Raw genomic sequence first — 18020 nt, 5'->3', positions numbered from 1 at the left:
CTACCTGCCCCTCGGCGTGCTGCTCTTCGTCCGCTGCAAGATCTACCGGGCGGCCAAGTTGCGCCTCGGGGGCCGCAGCAGGAGGAGCGCTGTCTTGCCCCTGCCGGAACTGGGCCAGGTAAAGCGGGGGCGGGGGGAGGCTCAGGCCATTGATGCGCGGCAGGTTTGGCCTTGCACTTGCCGCTCTTTGCACGCGCGCTTTCCCCATCCCCATCCCCAAAACTCAACAGTGGGGGTTACTGCATTATGGATCAGGCCATTGATGCCTTGCACTTGCCGCTCTTTTTTCATGCGCGTTTTCCCCATCCCAATCCCCAAAACTCAGCAATGGGGGTTACTGCATTATGGATGAGGCCATTGATGCGCGGCAGGTTTTGCCTTGCACTTGCCGCTCTTTTTTCATGCGCGTTTCCCCCATCCCAATCCTCAAAACTCAACAATGGGGGTTGTTGGATTATGGATGAGGCCATTGATGCGCGGCAGGTTTTGCCTTGCACTTGCCACTCTTTGCACGCGTGTTTTCCCCATCCCAGTCCTCAAAACTCAACAGTGGGGGTTGTTGGATTATGTATGAGGCCATTGATGCGCGGCAGGTTTTGCCTTGCACTTGCCGCTCTTTGCATGCACGTTTTCCCCATCCCAATCCCCAAAACTCAACAGTGGGGGTTGTTGGATTATGGATGAGGCCATTGATGCGTGGGAGGTTTTGCCTTGCACTTGGCGCTCTTTGCACGCGCGCTTTCCCCATCCCAATCCTCAAAACTCAACAGTGGGGGTTGTTGGATTATGGATGAGGCCATTGATGCGCGGGAGGTTTTGCCTTGCACTTGCCGCTCTTTGCACGCGCGCTTTCCCCATCCCAGTCCTCAAAACTCAACAGTGGGGGTTGTTGGATTATGGATGAGGCCATTGATGCACGGGAGGTTTTGCCTTGCACTTGGCGCTCTTTGCACGCGCGCTTTCCCCATCCCAATCCTCAAAACTCAACAGTGGGGGTTACTGCATTATGGATTCCCGGCGATGTATTAAAGAGTGTGAAAATGTTATAAAAAACATCGCGTTGAAAGGGTTTTTGGATGCCCCGGCTAAAAAAGTGGTTGGAAGACGTCTTCCCAGCGAAAGGGGCCAAACAAAGTGCGAACAGTATTTTTTATAACAATTTCGGACTCTTAATACATCGCTGGGAATACATAGAGAGTGCAAACAGTATTTTTTTATAATATTTTTAAACTCTTAATACATTGCTGGGAATATATAGAGAGTGCAAGCAGTATTTTTTTATAATCTTTTCAAACTCTTAATACATTGCTGGGAATACATAATGCGGTAACCCCCAATAAGCCCCCATGCAGAGTTCTGAAAAATCGGATGGGGAAAATGTGCATCTGGAGAGCGGCAAATCCAAGGCAAAACCTCCCATGCATAAATGGCCTAAGGCAATTTATGCATGGGAGGGTTTGCCTTGGATTTGCCACTCTCTAGATGCACATTTTCCCCATCTGAGTTCTCAAAACTCAACAATAAGCCCCCATGCAGAGTTTTGGGAATCCAGATCAGAAAAATGTGCATCTAGAGAGCGGCAAATCCAAGGCAAAACCTTCCATGCGTTTTTGGCCTTAGAGCATGTGCAGAGGGCGCAAGAGACAGAAGGTGTGGTTGCCAGGAAAATCGAATGATGGAGCGCTGCTCTGTGAGGAATGGCTGAACAGAGTTTGATTTGGAGTCGGGCTTAGCCCAGCAACTGGGTGTCAGACATGCATTTTAATAATGCCGAGCACCTGTAAAGGAAATCTCTGCATGAGACTCTGGAGTACTGCTGCCAGTCAGAGTAGGCAATACTGACCTTGATAGACAGCTCTGGGTTGGGAAATACCTGGAGATTTTCAGGGCAGAGCCTGAGGAGGGCAGAGTTTGGGGAGGGGAAGGATTTCAATGGGGGTATAATGCCATGGAATCCACCTTCTGAAGTGACCATTTTCTCCAGGTGAACTGATCTCTATGGCTGGAGTTCAGTTGTAATAGCAGGAGATCTCCAGCTAGCAGCTGGAGTTTGGCAACCCTACTAGTGGTCCAACTGGTAGAGGGCATCTCTATGTCTTCACATGTAGAGGGTTTTCACTTAAAGCGTCCTCAGGTTACCCCGAACCAGCTCCTGATTTATATGTGAAGCTTCTATGCTGCCTTGTAGACAGGCAACTCTCCCTTTAGAAACTCAGTACTGAACACTGAGAATGGAAAGGCACAGAGAGCCGGGAAGAAGCCAGAGACATGGGCAAACAGAGGCAGAAAGATTTCTTAATTTTATAAAATAGGTGCAAAACCGCCTGGAAGTCATACCTTTTGAATCAGGGAACCCTTACTTCTATTAGAAGCTGGAAAGAAAGTAGGTCTGAATGTCTGTATCTTGAAAATAGACAGAAAATTTAGATATAATCAGCCAATGTTTGCAGTAGTTGGATAGCTGCAGGATGGAGACGGGTGGCAGAGGGAGGCTTAAACAGAGGAAGACATAAACGTAGACACTGGACAGCTGATGTGATAGAGTGAATGCAAAGGCCAAAAAAAAAAAAAAGCCAGTTTTTAATGTAAACATGCATATACATATTGTGCTTTTATTTTTGTAAGCTACCTAAATTGATGTAAAATAACATAATTATATTCCAGCTTCTACTTTTTGCCCTATGTATTTGGGAGATGAGTCAAGTATTCCTTTTTTCTCCTTTTGCCAGTCTTATTGTAACCTGTGTTGGGGATCTTTTCCCTATTTTCTGTCCAAGATTTCAAAAAAGTAAATGGTATGTATCATAGAAACATAGAGCTGGAAGGTACTCAAGGGTCATCTAGTCCAACCCCCTGCACAACACAGAAAATTCACAACTACCCTTTCCCCCATACCCCCAGTGACTCCTGCTCTATGCTCAAATGAAGAAAAAAAAAACCCCTCAATAATCCCTGACCAATCTGGCCTGTAGGGAAATTCTTTTCTGACCCCAAAGTAGCAATCAGCATTACCCTGGTCATTTAAGAAAGGGCCACGAGAGCCAAGCATTGACTCATCCCTTCCTGCCAGCCCTCTCATGATCTGCCTAAATTCACAGAATCATAATCGTATTGACAAGTAATTTCTAGCCTTTGTACACCTTTCCCCCTGCATTCTGTTTGTGGCATGTTTTGACATTGGGTTGAATTATTGTGTCAAATGCAGGTATTCTGTGTGAGCTGGTCTGGAAAAGTGATCCCTCGCTTTGGAGTAAAGAGAAGAGCCTTTCAGTTGTATTGTCAGGTCCATAACTTGACTGATTCACCAGCAGGTACTTTTATAATCTCATAAGGAATATGGAATTGAGGAATAATGAGATAACAGTTTGCAGGAATTATTTCATAAGTCACCTTAAACATAACAACCTTGCTGGATCAGGACTGAGGCCATGTAAGCCAGCATGGTGTAGTGGTTAAGACCTTGGAGCGGTGGAGTCTGATCTGGAGAACCGGGTTTGATTCCCCACTCCTCCACATGAGCGGCGGAGGCTAATCTGGTGAACTGGATTTGTTTCCCCACTCCTACACATGAAGCCGGCTGAGTGACCTTGGGCTAGTCACACTCAGCCCCACCTACCTCACAGGGTGTCTGTTGTGGGGAGGGGGAGGGAAGGTGATTGTAAGCCGGTTTTATTCTCCCTTAAGTGGCAGAGAAAGTCGGCATATAAAAACCAACTCTTCTTCCTCCTCCTCTTCCTCCTCCTCTTCTTCTCTTCTATCTTGTTTTCGGCTGTGACCATTAGATGCCTCCAACAAGACTTCAAGCAGAATTGAAATCCTTTTGTATGTCTTCAGCACTGGTATTCAACATGATGCTGCTTCTTAGAGTTACGATTAAGATATCATGGTTAATAACTTTGGATAAGACTTATCTGTGCCACTCTTTCTTATACTGGCTACAGTCACTGTGATGAACAGTGCCATCCTTTCCTTTATCCCTTAGAAGCGCCTTGATCCATTGATCTTGAGCAGCATATATCTAATGTTTGGGGGATATAAGGGCTGAAACAAATCTTGCCACTGACAATGTAGCCATGCCCTCTTAAGGACTGAGCAGACTTGCTTAGGATGCCATGAGAAACTGTCGGTGGTTTTAATTGATCTGTTTCCTGTCATCTCAATAAACGATACGTTTATTCCCATAGAGCTGCTTTGTACAGAGATGCTTTCCTTGTGAACATGTGTAGCAGATTACAGGTTTAAATCATGCAGCGGTTTCTGTGTATTGGCCTCCTCTTTCTCAAATTCACTTGTTTCCTGCCACATTGTCTCACAGTGCTTCCTGCTCTGCTCCTTAAAATCCTGGAATTTTAATTCTCAGTGTTTTTGCACCCCTCCTGTTTTTTGACAAGTGGATGTAGCTTGTAATATACAAAGCAGTATGTAGTTCTCCACGTGTTCCTGACTCTGCCTGCTTCCAATAGATACATACAGGCTCCCTTCACCTGCATGCAGCAGTCATGGAGAGAACTGACATTGTGGGGGGGGGGGGTTCTTAAGCGGTCCATTGTCTTTGGCACCTGTATAATGCGGGAAATACTTTGCATCTTGCAGAAGGGGCGTTATACAGATAATAAAACGGGCTTGCAAAAGATGGAATTCAGGTCTATCTCCTGTACTGGAAACGCTTTAGCTGTCCTCAAAGACAGCTGAATTGTAAAGCTGAAGTTGTTTAATCACAATGCATTGCAACTAATTGGATTTCATTGAGAGAACAAAGAATCAGAGGCACTGACTGAATGCAGCCTCCTAGACCTTTTTGGTATCTCTAAACCTCAGCAACAAAGTGAAATGCCTGCTGACATGTCACAGAGTGTCTTAAGATCAGACCTCAAGATCATGGCCTGAGGACTCTTCCTTCTATCTTTAAAACTTTGTAATGTCAAGCCTGATGAAGAGCTCTGGTGAGCTGGAAAGCTTGCACAATGCTATCTCCTATTTTTGTATTACTTGGATTTTGAACCATGCTGACCTTAGGCAGATCATGAGAGGGAGGGCATCTTGGCCATCATCTGGGCATGAAGTATGGGCCACTGGGGGTGTGGGGGAGGGGAAGGTAGTTGTGAATTTCCTGTATTGTGCAGGGCGTTGGACTAGATGACCCTGGTGGTCCCTTCCAACTCTATGATTTATATAACTTCCCATCAGTCCTTGGGCAAGTCTATTATTTGAGTTCATCCCCAGAATTTGTTGTCTTAAAAAAAAAATCCTTAAACTAAACAGTAAAAATTCCTGTTTGCTTTTGTGTTGAGGTGAAAGAAACTTCTCATCAGCCCCAGATGGTGTTTACAGCTCGTCACGCGTCTGTCACTTTCCAGACTGAAGGAGAAAGATGGAGGGAACAGAAAGAGAAGAAGGCAGCTATGATGGTTGGCATTTTAATTGGTGTGTTTGTGCTTTGTTGGATTCCCTTCTTTGTCACAGAACTAATAATCCCCCTCTGTTCCTGCACCATCGCACCGGTCTGGAAAGGCATCTTCCTCTGGCTTGGCTACTCCAATTCTTTCTTCGATCCTCTTATTTACACAGCATTTAACAAAAATTACAACAATGCATTCAAGAACCTTTTTGGGAGACCAAGATTAAAAAAAAAAAAAACACTTGTCAGAAACGAAGACGTTCACATTTTGTATTGTTCTGTCCTGATTTAGCACAGGCATTATGCATCAGTGAAATGTTGAAGAGAGCATTACCCACTTGTTGGAATTAAGCAATAATAAAGAAGACTGCGGAGGCAGCACAGAAACGCAGCTCAATAGAAACTTCCATTGCCAAGCAGAGGCAGGAATCTGGACCCTGGCATCCGTCACAAGCATTGGCAACAGTATTATGCAAAGTTGAGAAGCAGAGAATTTAAGAGTCAAAATCAGACACATTTAAAAGCCTTTGACATGATATGTGCTTGTTAGGAAATGTTAGACTGTACTAACAGTTTTGCCACGTGTGGCAAGTGATTAATTTGCTAGTATGCAGTTGTGGCGGTAACAGGAATCTTATTTGCAGTACATCTGAAGTACAGCAGAACACCAGACGGTAAATAACAGGGCCATATACAAATAAAAGTCTTAGAAAAACATTTCTTGCTTCATTATAGTTCAGGTAAAAGTATTCTTCATGTTGTTTGCAGAGTGTGAGTTTGCAGGTGTTCAGCTATGTAAAATATCTGGTTTGGAACAGTTTGATGAATTTGTGGTCTAACAAGTGAATGTTCAGGATTGCTTACTCCCTGTTCATATGTTACAGTGTGGCATGTACGTGCATACGCCTGTTTGTAAGAAAGAGCCAACATATGTTCACTTTACAAATGAAACCAAGGACTAGTGCCTGGATAAATGTGGGGTTTAATTCACACATTCGGCTGCATATGCACCAAACATAAATATGAGATTCCATGCGTTTAAAAAAATGGTGTACACTGTACACAGACACTGTTTACAAGTTACAGTGAACACGGCTCCCTCTTGGCCACTGAACCATCTTTTCTAAAATCCACTGATATTCAGTCATTTTAGATTGTACCCAACTTGCACAAGGTCTAATTACTAGTTATCTCTTGTTGTTTGAAAGTGTTTGTAAAGCACAGCAGAATAACTTTATATGGCATTGTAAATACAGGTGATGAATAAGGCTTGGCTTCCTGCCCTGAAAAACCTCCAGACAAAGACAACATTCAACAATAGCCATACAGATTAGTTTTGGATTACACACATTAACAGATCACTTCAGGATACAATGGTTCCATAGTAACATACCATACCCTCATTAGCACATTATCTTGATACTTACAGGACAATACTTTTGCAGGACAATACTCAGCTCAAACCCAACCCCTTTCTGACTGTATATTACTCTTCCTACACCCTTGACACTGAGAGACACTGTCCTTCAGTGTTACTACTCTGAAGATGCCTGCCACAGTTGCTGGCGAAATGTCAGGAAAGAAAATTCCAAGACCACGGTTACACAGCCCGGATAACCTACAAGAACCAAGAAACAGGTGATGGTGTTCACAGAATTTAGGTTACATTAACACCCCAGTCCTCCATGTGCAGAGATGGATGGGAAAAGTCAGATTTATCCAGACAGAAGGTAAACAGTTACGTAGGCATAGACCTGAAAGGACTATACCTATAATAGTGCTTTTCTAGCCCCTTCCTACTATGTTGACCTGAAAAAGCTCCTCTTGATCTGATGTGGCATGCATGGCTGGAGAAAGCATCACGGAGAGGGTTAACACCCCTTTTCCTCCTGGAAGGCGCTGTTTTATTTAGCACTACAGTGGAATATAATCATTTTCTTAACAGTGAACTAGTGGGTGAAAGCTGATTATCGTTATAGGATGTTCTCACTGCTAACTTCTGTAGTGAGGGCATATGAATTTAGCCAAGGCATTTGCATTTCTTGAAGCTATCATTGCAGACGCCTAGAGGGCAGGAACTTGAATTGCCTTCCAGGCCCACGCTCATAAATGAATTATTTCCAAAGCAAATGGAGAAATAATTTACATTCTGAAGAAATACCTGACCATGCAGTTTGTGCTGCAGTAGTTTCTATGCAGATTTACAGGCTCCTGACCTATAAAACTCTACAGGGAATTCAGCAAACCACCGTTCCTGTTTTAATCACAGCTAGCCACAAGGTTCAGATTTTTATTGTCTAAAACGCTTTCAGTATTATAATATATATAAAATGATCAATATGCTTTGCTTCTTACGAAACGGAAAATACATTCTTCATCAAGGTAATCTTAGTCACATAAGTTCAGTACTCTGTTTACTGCATGTCTGTTTATTCTTCCTTGTTTAAAACAATATGCACAATTTGTAATGCATGTAATTTTTTCTTGAAATGTTGACCGGTGCAGAGGTACATCAAAATAGGAAAGAATGCCATTCTTGAGTCATTGTAGTCTTTCTGCACAACAAACAAACAGGGCAATATTTCCTTTTTGCTCTATCGTATTATATCTTTATAGGTTAATTGTCTAATTTTAGCCACTGAATAGGTCAAAAATGAACACATACAAAACACTCATCATACAAATGTCACTGGCTGTAGTTCTTCAAGACTGCTTGGCTTTTAATTTTGACAAAAGCATTTCGTTTCTGCGGCATTCCTGTTGATACAAACAGATGGAGTTTTTGACGTTAAACAAGGAGACATCCAGGGTAAACAGTAAGGCAAGGAACAGCTGCCTCTCACACAGAAATTGTGGAGACGGTCATAACAAGAAAATAAAGCAAAAGGAAACAGCCGATAGGCTATTTAGGCTGCTCAGTTCACTGGGGCATACGCTGGAAAGTAGGTGGAATTAGACCTCACCTTAAAAATATAGTGAATATCTGAAAAGGAGCCTTATTTATCTCCCCCCGACTGGTTATCCTTCAGTTACGACAGTTCAGTCCATTACAGTTCAACAACATATAACAAAATTCCACCCTTAAATCAGTCCGGTGCAGGAGTTAGCAACATGTTCTTGTGCAAGAAAAACCACTATACTAATTTATACAACAACCCTGTAAAGTACACCAGTATTATTATCCACATATTGCAGATGGGGGACTGAAGACGAGACAGGATGGCTTGTCTAAAACCCACCAAGTCTGGTTGAGCTGAACAAGCATCCTACCAGATTATAGCTTAGTTTTCTTAGCCATGCTGCTACACCAGCTCAGATTTTCTATATAAACTTTTATCACTACGACAGCTATACTCTCTTACCTCTTTAAATTCTTTCACTGTTTTGAAGTAAAGCCTTTGTTTCTCTAGTAGCTCCAGGTATTCATCATTTAACTGGTCTCGTCTCATTTTGTTTTCTTGTTTCTTCTTCTCCATCTGTTGATAATGATGGTAAAGGACTAAGGTACCATGTAATGCATAGCATCTAAACAAGGTCTTCCTGTGGACACTAACTAAACCTTTAGAAAAAGAGCAGTTTCATATTGCCACAAATCCATACTTCTACTGATAAATATAGCACTATGTGAAGTGGTGTGAGGAATCACTTTTAATTCTGCTTCCATGTGATTGCAGAAAGGAAAACCAAGGAAGACCAAGCAGTGCAAGTTTTCTAGTGTGGAAGGAACCCAATATCTGTCTGCCTGAAATGGCAATGTGAGTTCTTCAGGTTTTAGGAAGAGGTTTCCTCTTGGTTCTATCAAACATCTCTCAGCTATGAACTACAATACTAGGTCATGTATTTACCGCCATTTAACGATGGCTATTCCTGACCTCTCTGAGGGAAACCTGCCTGTGAATGGATGAAGAACGTAGTAGAGAAGTGGTGTGAGGAAATTATGCACAGCAATGCCTCTAGATAAGCAGTTTGGAACACACTCCTCACAGGTGAAGGCACAGTGCGAGGGAAATGGCTTGAACATATGCACTGCGTCCCAAGGCATTTATTTTCAGGGATCAGAACATGTGTCTAAAAGGTCTGTCCACCCTAATAATCTTGTTCTATTCACGCTGCTAGAATTTTATGGAAAGTTCATATGTGGAAAAAAAAGAGAATGGTGTTGCAAGACACAGAATGAAAATAAATACCTGTTACTCAGTTAATTTGCACCGTCTAACTACTACTAAAGATTTTTTTTTTAAAATGCCAGGCTTCTGCCGAGGAAAAATCATCTGACCTTCATTCGATTCTGCTTAATTCCTTCTACAATCTGTTCCATCTGCCGCAAAAACTGCTCTCGAGCAGTGGAAGAAGCCATGGCTCTGAAAGACAAATGGACAGCAATGGGAGAGAAGTCAGGCAACAGAGTAAGCTGCATCCTCCATGCTTTAGGCTGCATGTACGATTTTCAAAACGTCCCTTGCAAACAAGGCTGGACCTTTCAAATGCCAAATTTAAAACTGTGTGTATGTGTTAAAATAAAGGCTGAATGAAGATTCGGTTCTTGAACACGCCATGCACTTTATCTTCACAGGGTACACCAAGCACTCATGTGCTACAGACAATTAAGCAAGCACGAGCTTTTTCTGAAAGGAAAAGAAGGACTACTTACTGCTGGAAATTGTCATGAATTGAATTCAGCAAGTTAACCTGGAAAAGAAAAAAAATGATTGCAAAGCTTCCATGCTAAGTGTCTGTAAAATCTAATCTAGGAAACGCAAGCAATAGAGTTGGATTAGCAGTTATGTACTCGTTTACACATGACTATACATTTCTCATCACTAGGTTGTTTAAGCACTTGGCTGACTGTTGAATGTGAGAAGTAAACTTCAAAATTTTCTGTGGTTGAGACCATACTGGGTAATGGGAAACCACTTTTTGTGATTTTAGATCTTTTGATGGCTTATTCACACATGGATGTTCTCTCTTGATGGTGCTTTCAGTTGTCAAGTGATGATTATGTGTGTATCAGAGGTGTGCTATTTAAAAGTGCTTGTACATACACAGCATTATGCACAATGTGTTGGTAAGAAATTTGGAATACTTGCCATAAAAAAATCTGATATTTAGAACGTGCTTTTGAAACTGACCCAGAAAAGTACTGTGTAGCACTACTTGTGAAGTACTGGCTAAGTTTATAAATTATGTACATCCTAATCAATTATGTACGCATTAAGTTCTTTTTCTTTTGCCATAGAATACATATGTATGTTTGCGTGAGTGTGTGTGCCGTCAAGCCACAGCCGACTTACGGTGACCCCATAGGGTTTTCAAGGCAAGAGACATTCAGAGGTGGTTTTGCCTTTGCCTGCCTCTGGTGAGCTGAGAGAGTTCAGAGAGAACTGGGACTGGCCCAAGGTCAGCCAGCAGGCTTCATGTGGAGGAGTGGGGAATCAAACCCAGTTTTCCAGATTGGAGTCCCACCGCTCTTCACCACGCTGGCTCCTATTATGCATTTTTGGATCAGTATAATTATTAAGAGGTGTTCTCTCATTTAGCAAAATGGCTTGAAACAAATTACGATAACTGGAACAAAAATTTCAAATTAATGGGAGTGCTACTTATATGTATTCTTGCCATTTGCACACTTCAGGTGAGAAATCCCCCGCCGGTCCAGCCTTCCCACCTGCCCTTGTCTCCAGGTTGGGAGGAGAACTGGCATTGCACAATATGCTGATGTCACATTTGGGTTTTCACCCAGACAGAGCGATGCATCAGGTGGGCATGTCCAACCTTTGCCCCATCCCCAAAGCTCATGGAGGTGCTGTGCAGCACCACTCAATTCTGTAAGGATAACTTTCAATTAGATTTACAGTGCTGTCGTAGCTTCTCAACTAAAGAAAAAAGCCATGTGTGTTACAAAAATAATCGTTCTTTCATATCAAAGAACATCAAGTTTACATCAGACTTGGCTCTCATCTCACGTAGCAAGAGAGAGACATAATTTCACCTGTAAAAACTCACCTGTAGAGAGAGAGACAAAAGTTATGCTATTCATGCTAAATTGTTGTGTAACTAATTTATAGCACATGGCTCAAAGGCCCTGCAAAGTGATGCCAACGTAACATTTAAAATGAAGCTTGGTTTCCCCAAACGTTATCCACAGTCAGGGCCGGCGTCAGCATTCCCTGAGGTGGGGCAGCTGCCAGGGCCCGTTGCTGCTGACGCTCACATGAATGCCCTTACCCTGCCTGCTGGCGAGTGCATTTTCACCCATGGCCCCAACTGCCTGGCACTGCCAGAAAAGGGCATGTAGGTGGTCCACACAGCAGAGGAGCACCTGGTGGCCAATGGCAGTGGCACTCCCAGCTGCACCTTCTGCCCAGCACTACTGGGGAAAGGGCACACAGGCAGTGGGAGAGCTTGTGAATGGACAAGGGAAGGCCCATAGGCACATGGAGCACACGGGCAGATAAGCAAGAAGGGGGCCTGGTACTTGGCATTGGAGGGGGCCGTGCAGTTTCTGCCCAGGGCTGCCCCAAACCTGGAACCAGCCCTGTCCACAAATCTTTAAATATCAGAAACCTCATGAATATTTAGAAGCAGAAGAGTTGGTTTTTAAACCCCACTTTTCTCTACCTTAAGGAGGAGCGGCTTACAATCACCTTTCCTTCCTCTACCCACAACATACACTTTGTGAGGTAGGTGGGGCTGGGAGAGTTCTGAGAGAACTGTGACTAGCCCAAGGTCACCCAGCAGGCTTCATGTGGAGGAGTGGGGAAACAAACCTGGCACTCCAGATTAGAGTCTGCCACTCAACCACTACACCACGCTGGCTCTTTAGCCTAAACGTTTTATTTTGTGTGTGTGGCTTTTATTGTTTCCTACTGCTCAGCATGTATGGACCACCAGCAGTGTACCAGACTCTCTGCAGAACAGAAACCGACGTGTCTAGTGCAAGCAGGACATGTGCTCTGCAGTGATGGACCACCCGCGCAATGGACTGAGAGGAATGAGGTCCCAAGCCTGTGACGGAGTGTGTTTTCTATTTTTGACGAAACCTTAGGAAGCCACAGATGAAATCTCAGCTGCACCATCACTGTGGCTTCCTAAGGTTTCGTCAAAAATAGAAAACACACTCCGTCACAGGCTTGGGACCTCATTCCTCTCAGTCCATTGCGCGGGTGGTCCATCACTGCAGAGCACATGTCCTGCTTGCACTAGACACGTCGGTTCTTGCCAAGACCGATATCCTTCCACAAGCTGAAAAGTGCTTAGCGCAAGAATTGCTCTGCAGTGAAACACCACAAATGGAAAGAAGGTATAGCATTCAAGCTATAGTCATAAGAGCTGAAACCTTTCTTTTAAAACAACAACTAAAAAGTTACGCTAAAAAGTTACCACTAAAAACACAACAGGTTCTCAAATTACTATGCTTTTACCATCCAGGATGCCATAAAGCAAAGTTATATGAGAAAGATATTCTTGTCAGACAAAACCCCATGACCAGTAGCCTACCTCTTTTTCTAAATACACCTTCTTATCATCCAGCGTGTTATAGAGAGTAAAGAATTGCTTGGTTTCTTTGTGAGTCGCTGATACTGCAAACAAATTAAAAAAAAAAGTGTAATAAAACTACAACAGAACAAATCAAGATAAAGAGGGCCTAAAATACCTCCAAATGAGCATACTTTGAACATGGTTAATGCAAGCCTCTCTCCTACATTTAATAGTCAATGGTAGAATAAAGCTGATTTTGTCAGGAATTTATATAAAATTTAAATACTGAGTGATCTAGCGATGGATCTCACTATAAGCAAGAAAGATCCATCTTCTCTCTTTTATCTCTCTCTTTAGGGGGAAGGGTTAAGCCACATGCCCTAGCACCACTTTGTCACTCAAATTTACAGCCACCCATCATATCTACTTTAAATGCAAATCAAAGTTCTGTGAAGTTTGTGGGCCCCGTTGGATCCTTAGCCAGTGTAGGAATAAGTTTTGCCAAGATTCTGTAAGCTATCAACTTGGTTCTAAGAGGGTAAAGGAGAAAAAAAGAGAACATATGCATGTATGAGCTGCCTTATACCAGTGATCCATTTCGCTCAACGTTATCTACTCCAGCAGGGCTCCAGAGTATCAAGGCAGAAAAGGGCTTTCCCAGCACCCTCTAACCCAAGCTGTCAAACTTGAGATGCCCGGGAACTGAATTTAGGATCTTTTGCTTGCAAAGCATGTGCTCTGCCAGTGAGCTGCTACCCCCCCACAACAATCACGTTCCAAGTACTTTCAGTCAGCCTACAAAAGCCAGGCAATATATCTTTAATGCAAGATCAACATGCCGTGAATTGTGGTTCACATAATTTTACTGAAGTGACAGAATCTCTTCTTGTAAAGCAAAAGTGGTTATTCTAAATGATTTGCAATGCTCGTTTAGTACAGATCAGACAGACGAAAAGGTAAAACACCTAAATCATCTGTTCATTATATTAAGCACTGCTGAGGTAGTAAGACCATGACAGTCACAGTCTATCTAAACAGAGGTAATGCAGTTTTTGATACCCAATCCTCTTTATAGCCATTAAGGATACTGAGCAGTCTAAACAGTAGAATACGATCTACTTGCTTTGGCTAATAAAGTATCTCCATGTAATCATGTAAATGGGAAAAAGATGACATGGTTTTATCTCAAAATCCAAAAACGTGATTACTCTCTATTAGTAACAAATCCCATCAGGCATAGCAGCAGTGACGGAAGCAACTTGTTCAGAACAGATTTTTGCCATACAAAATTGCCACTCCCCCCCAAACCCCCCCCCCCCCAGGATCTAAGTGAGAATTTGGGATCGGCACAACAGTACAATGGGGCAACCATGAGAGCTGCAAATCGTCCATCCCTGGAACAGAAGTCAAAATGGAAAAAAAGTGGATGGAAACCACATGGGGAACTAGGGTTTACAAGTAAAATCCTAAACAGTTATGCACATCATTCTGTTGAAGACAATAGACTGAGAAGGGTGAAACACTGCTTAGGACGACACTATAAGAGGTTTAGTGAGGCAAGCATCAAATCTCCAGCCCCAAGGGAATTTTCAAAGGTGTTCTGTAAAACCTTGCAAGTGGAGGCACATGACGTGAATTTCAAAAAGCCATCAATACAACAACATTAGCAAGGCGCTGTTATGCTCCATGGGTTTATAGCACGATCACTCATTTCCACTGCTTAGCTGTGAGGAATATACTTCCGATTGATATACATACCCTGACCGTAAAGTTCAATAAATCTCTTCTGGTACTGGGTTAACTCAGCTCTGCTGGGTACCTCATCAATTTTGCGTTGCAAAATGGCTATTTCTCTGTTTCGTCGGGCCTGAAGGAAGTTTTTAAAAAGAAAACTAGATTTCCTTTTAATAGACTGACATTCAGGAACAATCTGATAGCAGACTCAAAATCTACAACGCCTCCCCCCCCACACCTGCACAATCCCGCAGCTATCGCTGAATGTAACATTTTCATATGATTACTTGGAAAATGACATTTACACTTCAAATAGTTCATCACAAAGAACGTTTGCATATCAGAAATCCTACTGCACAGGACAGGTATGCATTTAGAACACACATTTCCAAACAGTTATGTTTGGAAAACTTACCAGAAGAAGTCGGATCTTCTGCAGCTTCTCTCTCTCTGCTTTGTATTGCTGGTCTATAATTTTAGTAGGTTCCTAACACATGAAAGAATTTTTTTAATGCATCTTAATCAAAAATCAATTATGATAATCATAAACCAAATTTTGATTAACACATGGACTATATTTAGTACATCATTGGAACGTATTTGACTAGAGGGGAAGCATACAAATGGAATTAAATCATAGCCAATTAGGTTAAACAATATAACCAAGCAAATGTCATACAATACAACATGCTCATGTTAATATGAAAATGCCAACACAGATCCATATGTTAGAGAATGGAAGAATACCAGAGTGTCCACGCTACCTGAATGAGGATAGCATAAGTGCTCAGAGAATTTGAGTGGAGTGGGGGTTCCATAACTAAGTGGCAATTGTATAAAAGACCCTGTCTCACTCCCTGGTACTAGCCACCCACCTAATCTCTGAAGGACATGGAAGAGGGCATCAGCAAATTATTTTAACAGAAAGGAAGGCTCATACTGGGATCAAGCCATGGTTAAGATACCTTGGTTCCAGGCAATCTAGCATTCAGAAACAAACTGGGAACCAGTTGAGGTCCTTCACAATTAAGGAAATGGATTCCCAACTTCGAGCACCATGCTTGCCGCCATGTTCTGGGCCATTTCTACGTCTTGTACAGATGTTAAAAGCACAAAGGAGACTGGAAGGTGTAGAACAGAGGTGTAGGACAGGTGTAGGAGAATGGACTCCTCTTTAATGAACACTCCAGACTCACACTGTTCCTCATGCACCAGGTTCATTACAAATACTGTAGAATGAGATTCACATACAGGCCTTCTATAAAAAAAAGGTAAAGGTCCCCTGTGCAAGCACCGGGTCATTCCTGACCCATGGGGTGACATCACATCTCGACGTTTCCAAGGCAGACTTTTATTTACGGAGTGGTTTGCCAGTGCCTTCCCCAGTCATCTTCCCTTTACCCCCAGCAAGCTGGGTACTCATTTCTCCGACCTCGGAAGGATGGAAGGCTGAGTCAACCTTGAGCCGGCTACCTGAAACCGACTTCCGTCGGGATCGAACTCAGGTCGCGAGCAGAGCTTTTGACTGCAGTACTGCAGCTTAACACTCTGCGCCACGGGGCTCCTACAGGCCTTCTATACAGGATCATATTCCATACAAGGATGACCGTCTTCAACAAAGTTATGAGAAAACTGTCCTAAGGATTCTGCTTTGCTCTCCTTCCTGGACTGGATGTAGTCTTTTTCTCCATAGTGGACAGAGGTAACCTGACTTTTGTGATGTTCATGCAGAGGTGTAGGACAGGTGTAGGAGAAGGGACTCCTCTTTAATGAACACTCCAGACTCACACTGTTCCTCATGCACCAGGTTCATTACAAATACTGTAGAATGAGATTCACATATGCCACATCAATTGCAAAAGCCATGCCATGAGTGATTTAATCCTTGTTTCCTTAAAATAAGTAGCACTGTCTACCAGAGAAAAGGTTCACACCCCTGACTCTAGGTGTTTTACAAACAAAGGCACTGTAAACAAGACGTACTATATTCAGAATGGATGTGGCACATGGGTAGTTTGTACCCACTCCAGTATTCAAATATTAACCCGTGTGATGAATAAATTTAAATGGAAGTGTGCCTTTGGAGGACTGCCTCAGAGGCTCTTCGTATATTTTCAGCTAACAAGGTAGCAGGAAGAAAAGTTAAAAAAAAAGATGTTAAATTAGCAGGACACTCTGAAATGGGGCAAGGGGAAAATGCATGTTTTACAATTTTAACTAATAAGGGAAGAAAGATTTCATAGTCCCACAATAAGAGGGCTCAAATCTCAGCTGTGTACCTTCTCCTCGCCATTTTCAGCTGCTTCGGCTTTCAAACTTCCAATGTTTTGCTGGAGGCGTGCCATCTCTTCCTTTAAAGAACAAGAAAAAAAAAACATCAGCAAGCCCCCTTGCTTTTTACAGAAACGGAAGCCAGAGCTGTATCCCTTTCATAAATTATGCATTAGAAAGAAGCCTGAGACACTGGCAAGGGGGGAAAAAACGCTCCAATAACAAATTGTGACATTCTGCTCTTAGGGCAGCAGAAGCAAAGTAGGTTCTTCATTACGTAAAGTAGCATGCCCTATTGTCAACGGCCTCATACCTGGGGAGGGAGGGAGAGAGTCTATTTCTTATGCAAATGAATGTGGAACGGGCTGAAGAAAGAGCATCAAGCTCTGAAATGCCAGTATACTGACACCAACAGCAACCCTCCAGTGCTACCATAACTGCAGCAGCCAAAAGCCAAACGACACTCCTGCACAACTTCAGTTCATTCCATAAGATGCTTTGGGGGAAGTAACGCTTGGCTTCATTGCTCCCAAAGCAAGAATGAACACTAGTTGCCAGCAATATACAGTAGTCACCCCCAGCCCCCAAATGATAATTACAGGGGCTGAACATTCATTGTGTATTTTTGACTCATTCACAGCTTGACATTTCATGTTTTTCCTCCTGCCTCTTCCTAATGTCCTTTTCAGAAGATGATAATTATCATATCTGATTTTTCTCACATTTCCAAGGTGCCTAGCATGCCATCTGCACAACAGGAACCCACTAATTAAGATTTAAGCCTGATGCATACGTTACCTTGGCAACAGTGTTTGGGGCACCACACTGCACTGATAACAGAGGAATGTGTCAATCACTGCATGGTTAGCAGCCTCCTACACCACTGCTCCACCTGAGACCACTGCCATGGGAACAAACCATGCAATTCAGGTGACCCATGTAGCTTTTTCCTCCTGTTACCATGACCATGTACGTACATATGTATGTATTGTCGACTCTATTCCAACGGGCAATAACTCTCCAAGCTTTCAGCTGAAAAGGTCCTTAGGAAAGGACCACATTCGTGCTTGATCCTTTTAACTGTAGGTACCAGGAACGACACCTGCAGCCTTTTGCACGGAAAGCAGATGTGTTGTGG

General features: G+C 42.9%; 1 protein-coding gene across 1 annotated transcript in view; it reads right to left on the bottom strand.

The window, feature by feature from the left end:
- Positions 1–8080: 8080 nt before the first annotated feature.
- CCDC93 (coiled-coil domain containing 93) overlaps positions 8081–18020 on the bottom strand; it is a 49154-nt gene continuing 39214 nt past the window's right edge. The window contains exons 16-23 of the mRNA XM_056861261.1: positions 16891–16962; positions 15027–15098; positions 14636–14744; positions 12896–12978; positions 10050–10087; positions 9675–9759; positions 8761–8874; positions 8081–8155 (exon numbers count right to left, since the gene is read on the bottom strand). Coding sequence (XP_056717239.1) covers positions 8102–8155; positions 8761–8874; positions 9675–9759; positions 10050–10087; positions 12896–12978; positions 14636–14744; positions 15027–15098; positions 16891–16962 — 627 coding nt within the window. The 3' untranslated portion in view covers positions 8081–8101. The remainder of the gene's footprint in view (positions 8156–8760; positions 8875–9674; positions 9760–10049; positions 10088–12895; positions 12979–14635; positions 14745–15026; positions 15099–16890; positions 16963–18020) is intronic.

This window comes from Euleptes europaea, chromosome 15 (genome assembly GCF_029931775.1).
Source record: "Euleptes europaea isolate rEulEur1 chromosome 15, rEulEur1.hap1, whole genome shotgun sequence".
In the NCBI taxonomy this organism is placed as follows: Eukaryota; Metazoa; Chordata; class Lepidosauria; order Squamata; family Sphaerodactylidae; genus Euleptes; species Euleptes europaea.
This window is presented reverse-complemented; position numbering and strand designations above follow the sequence as displayed.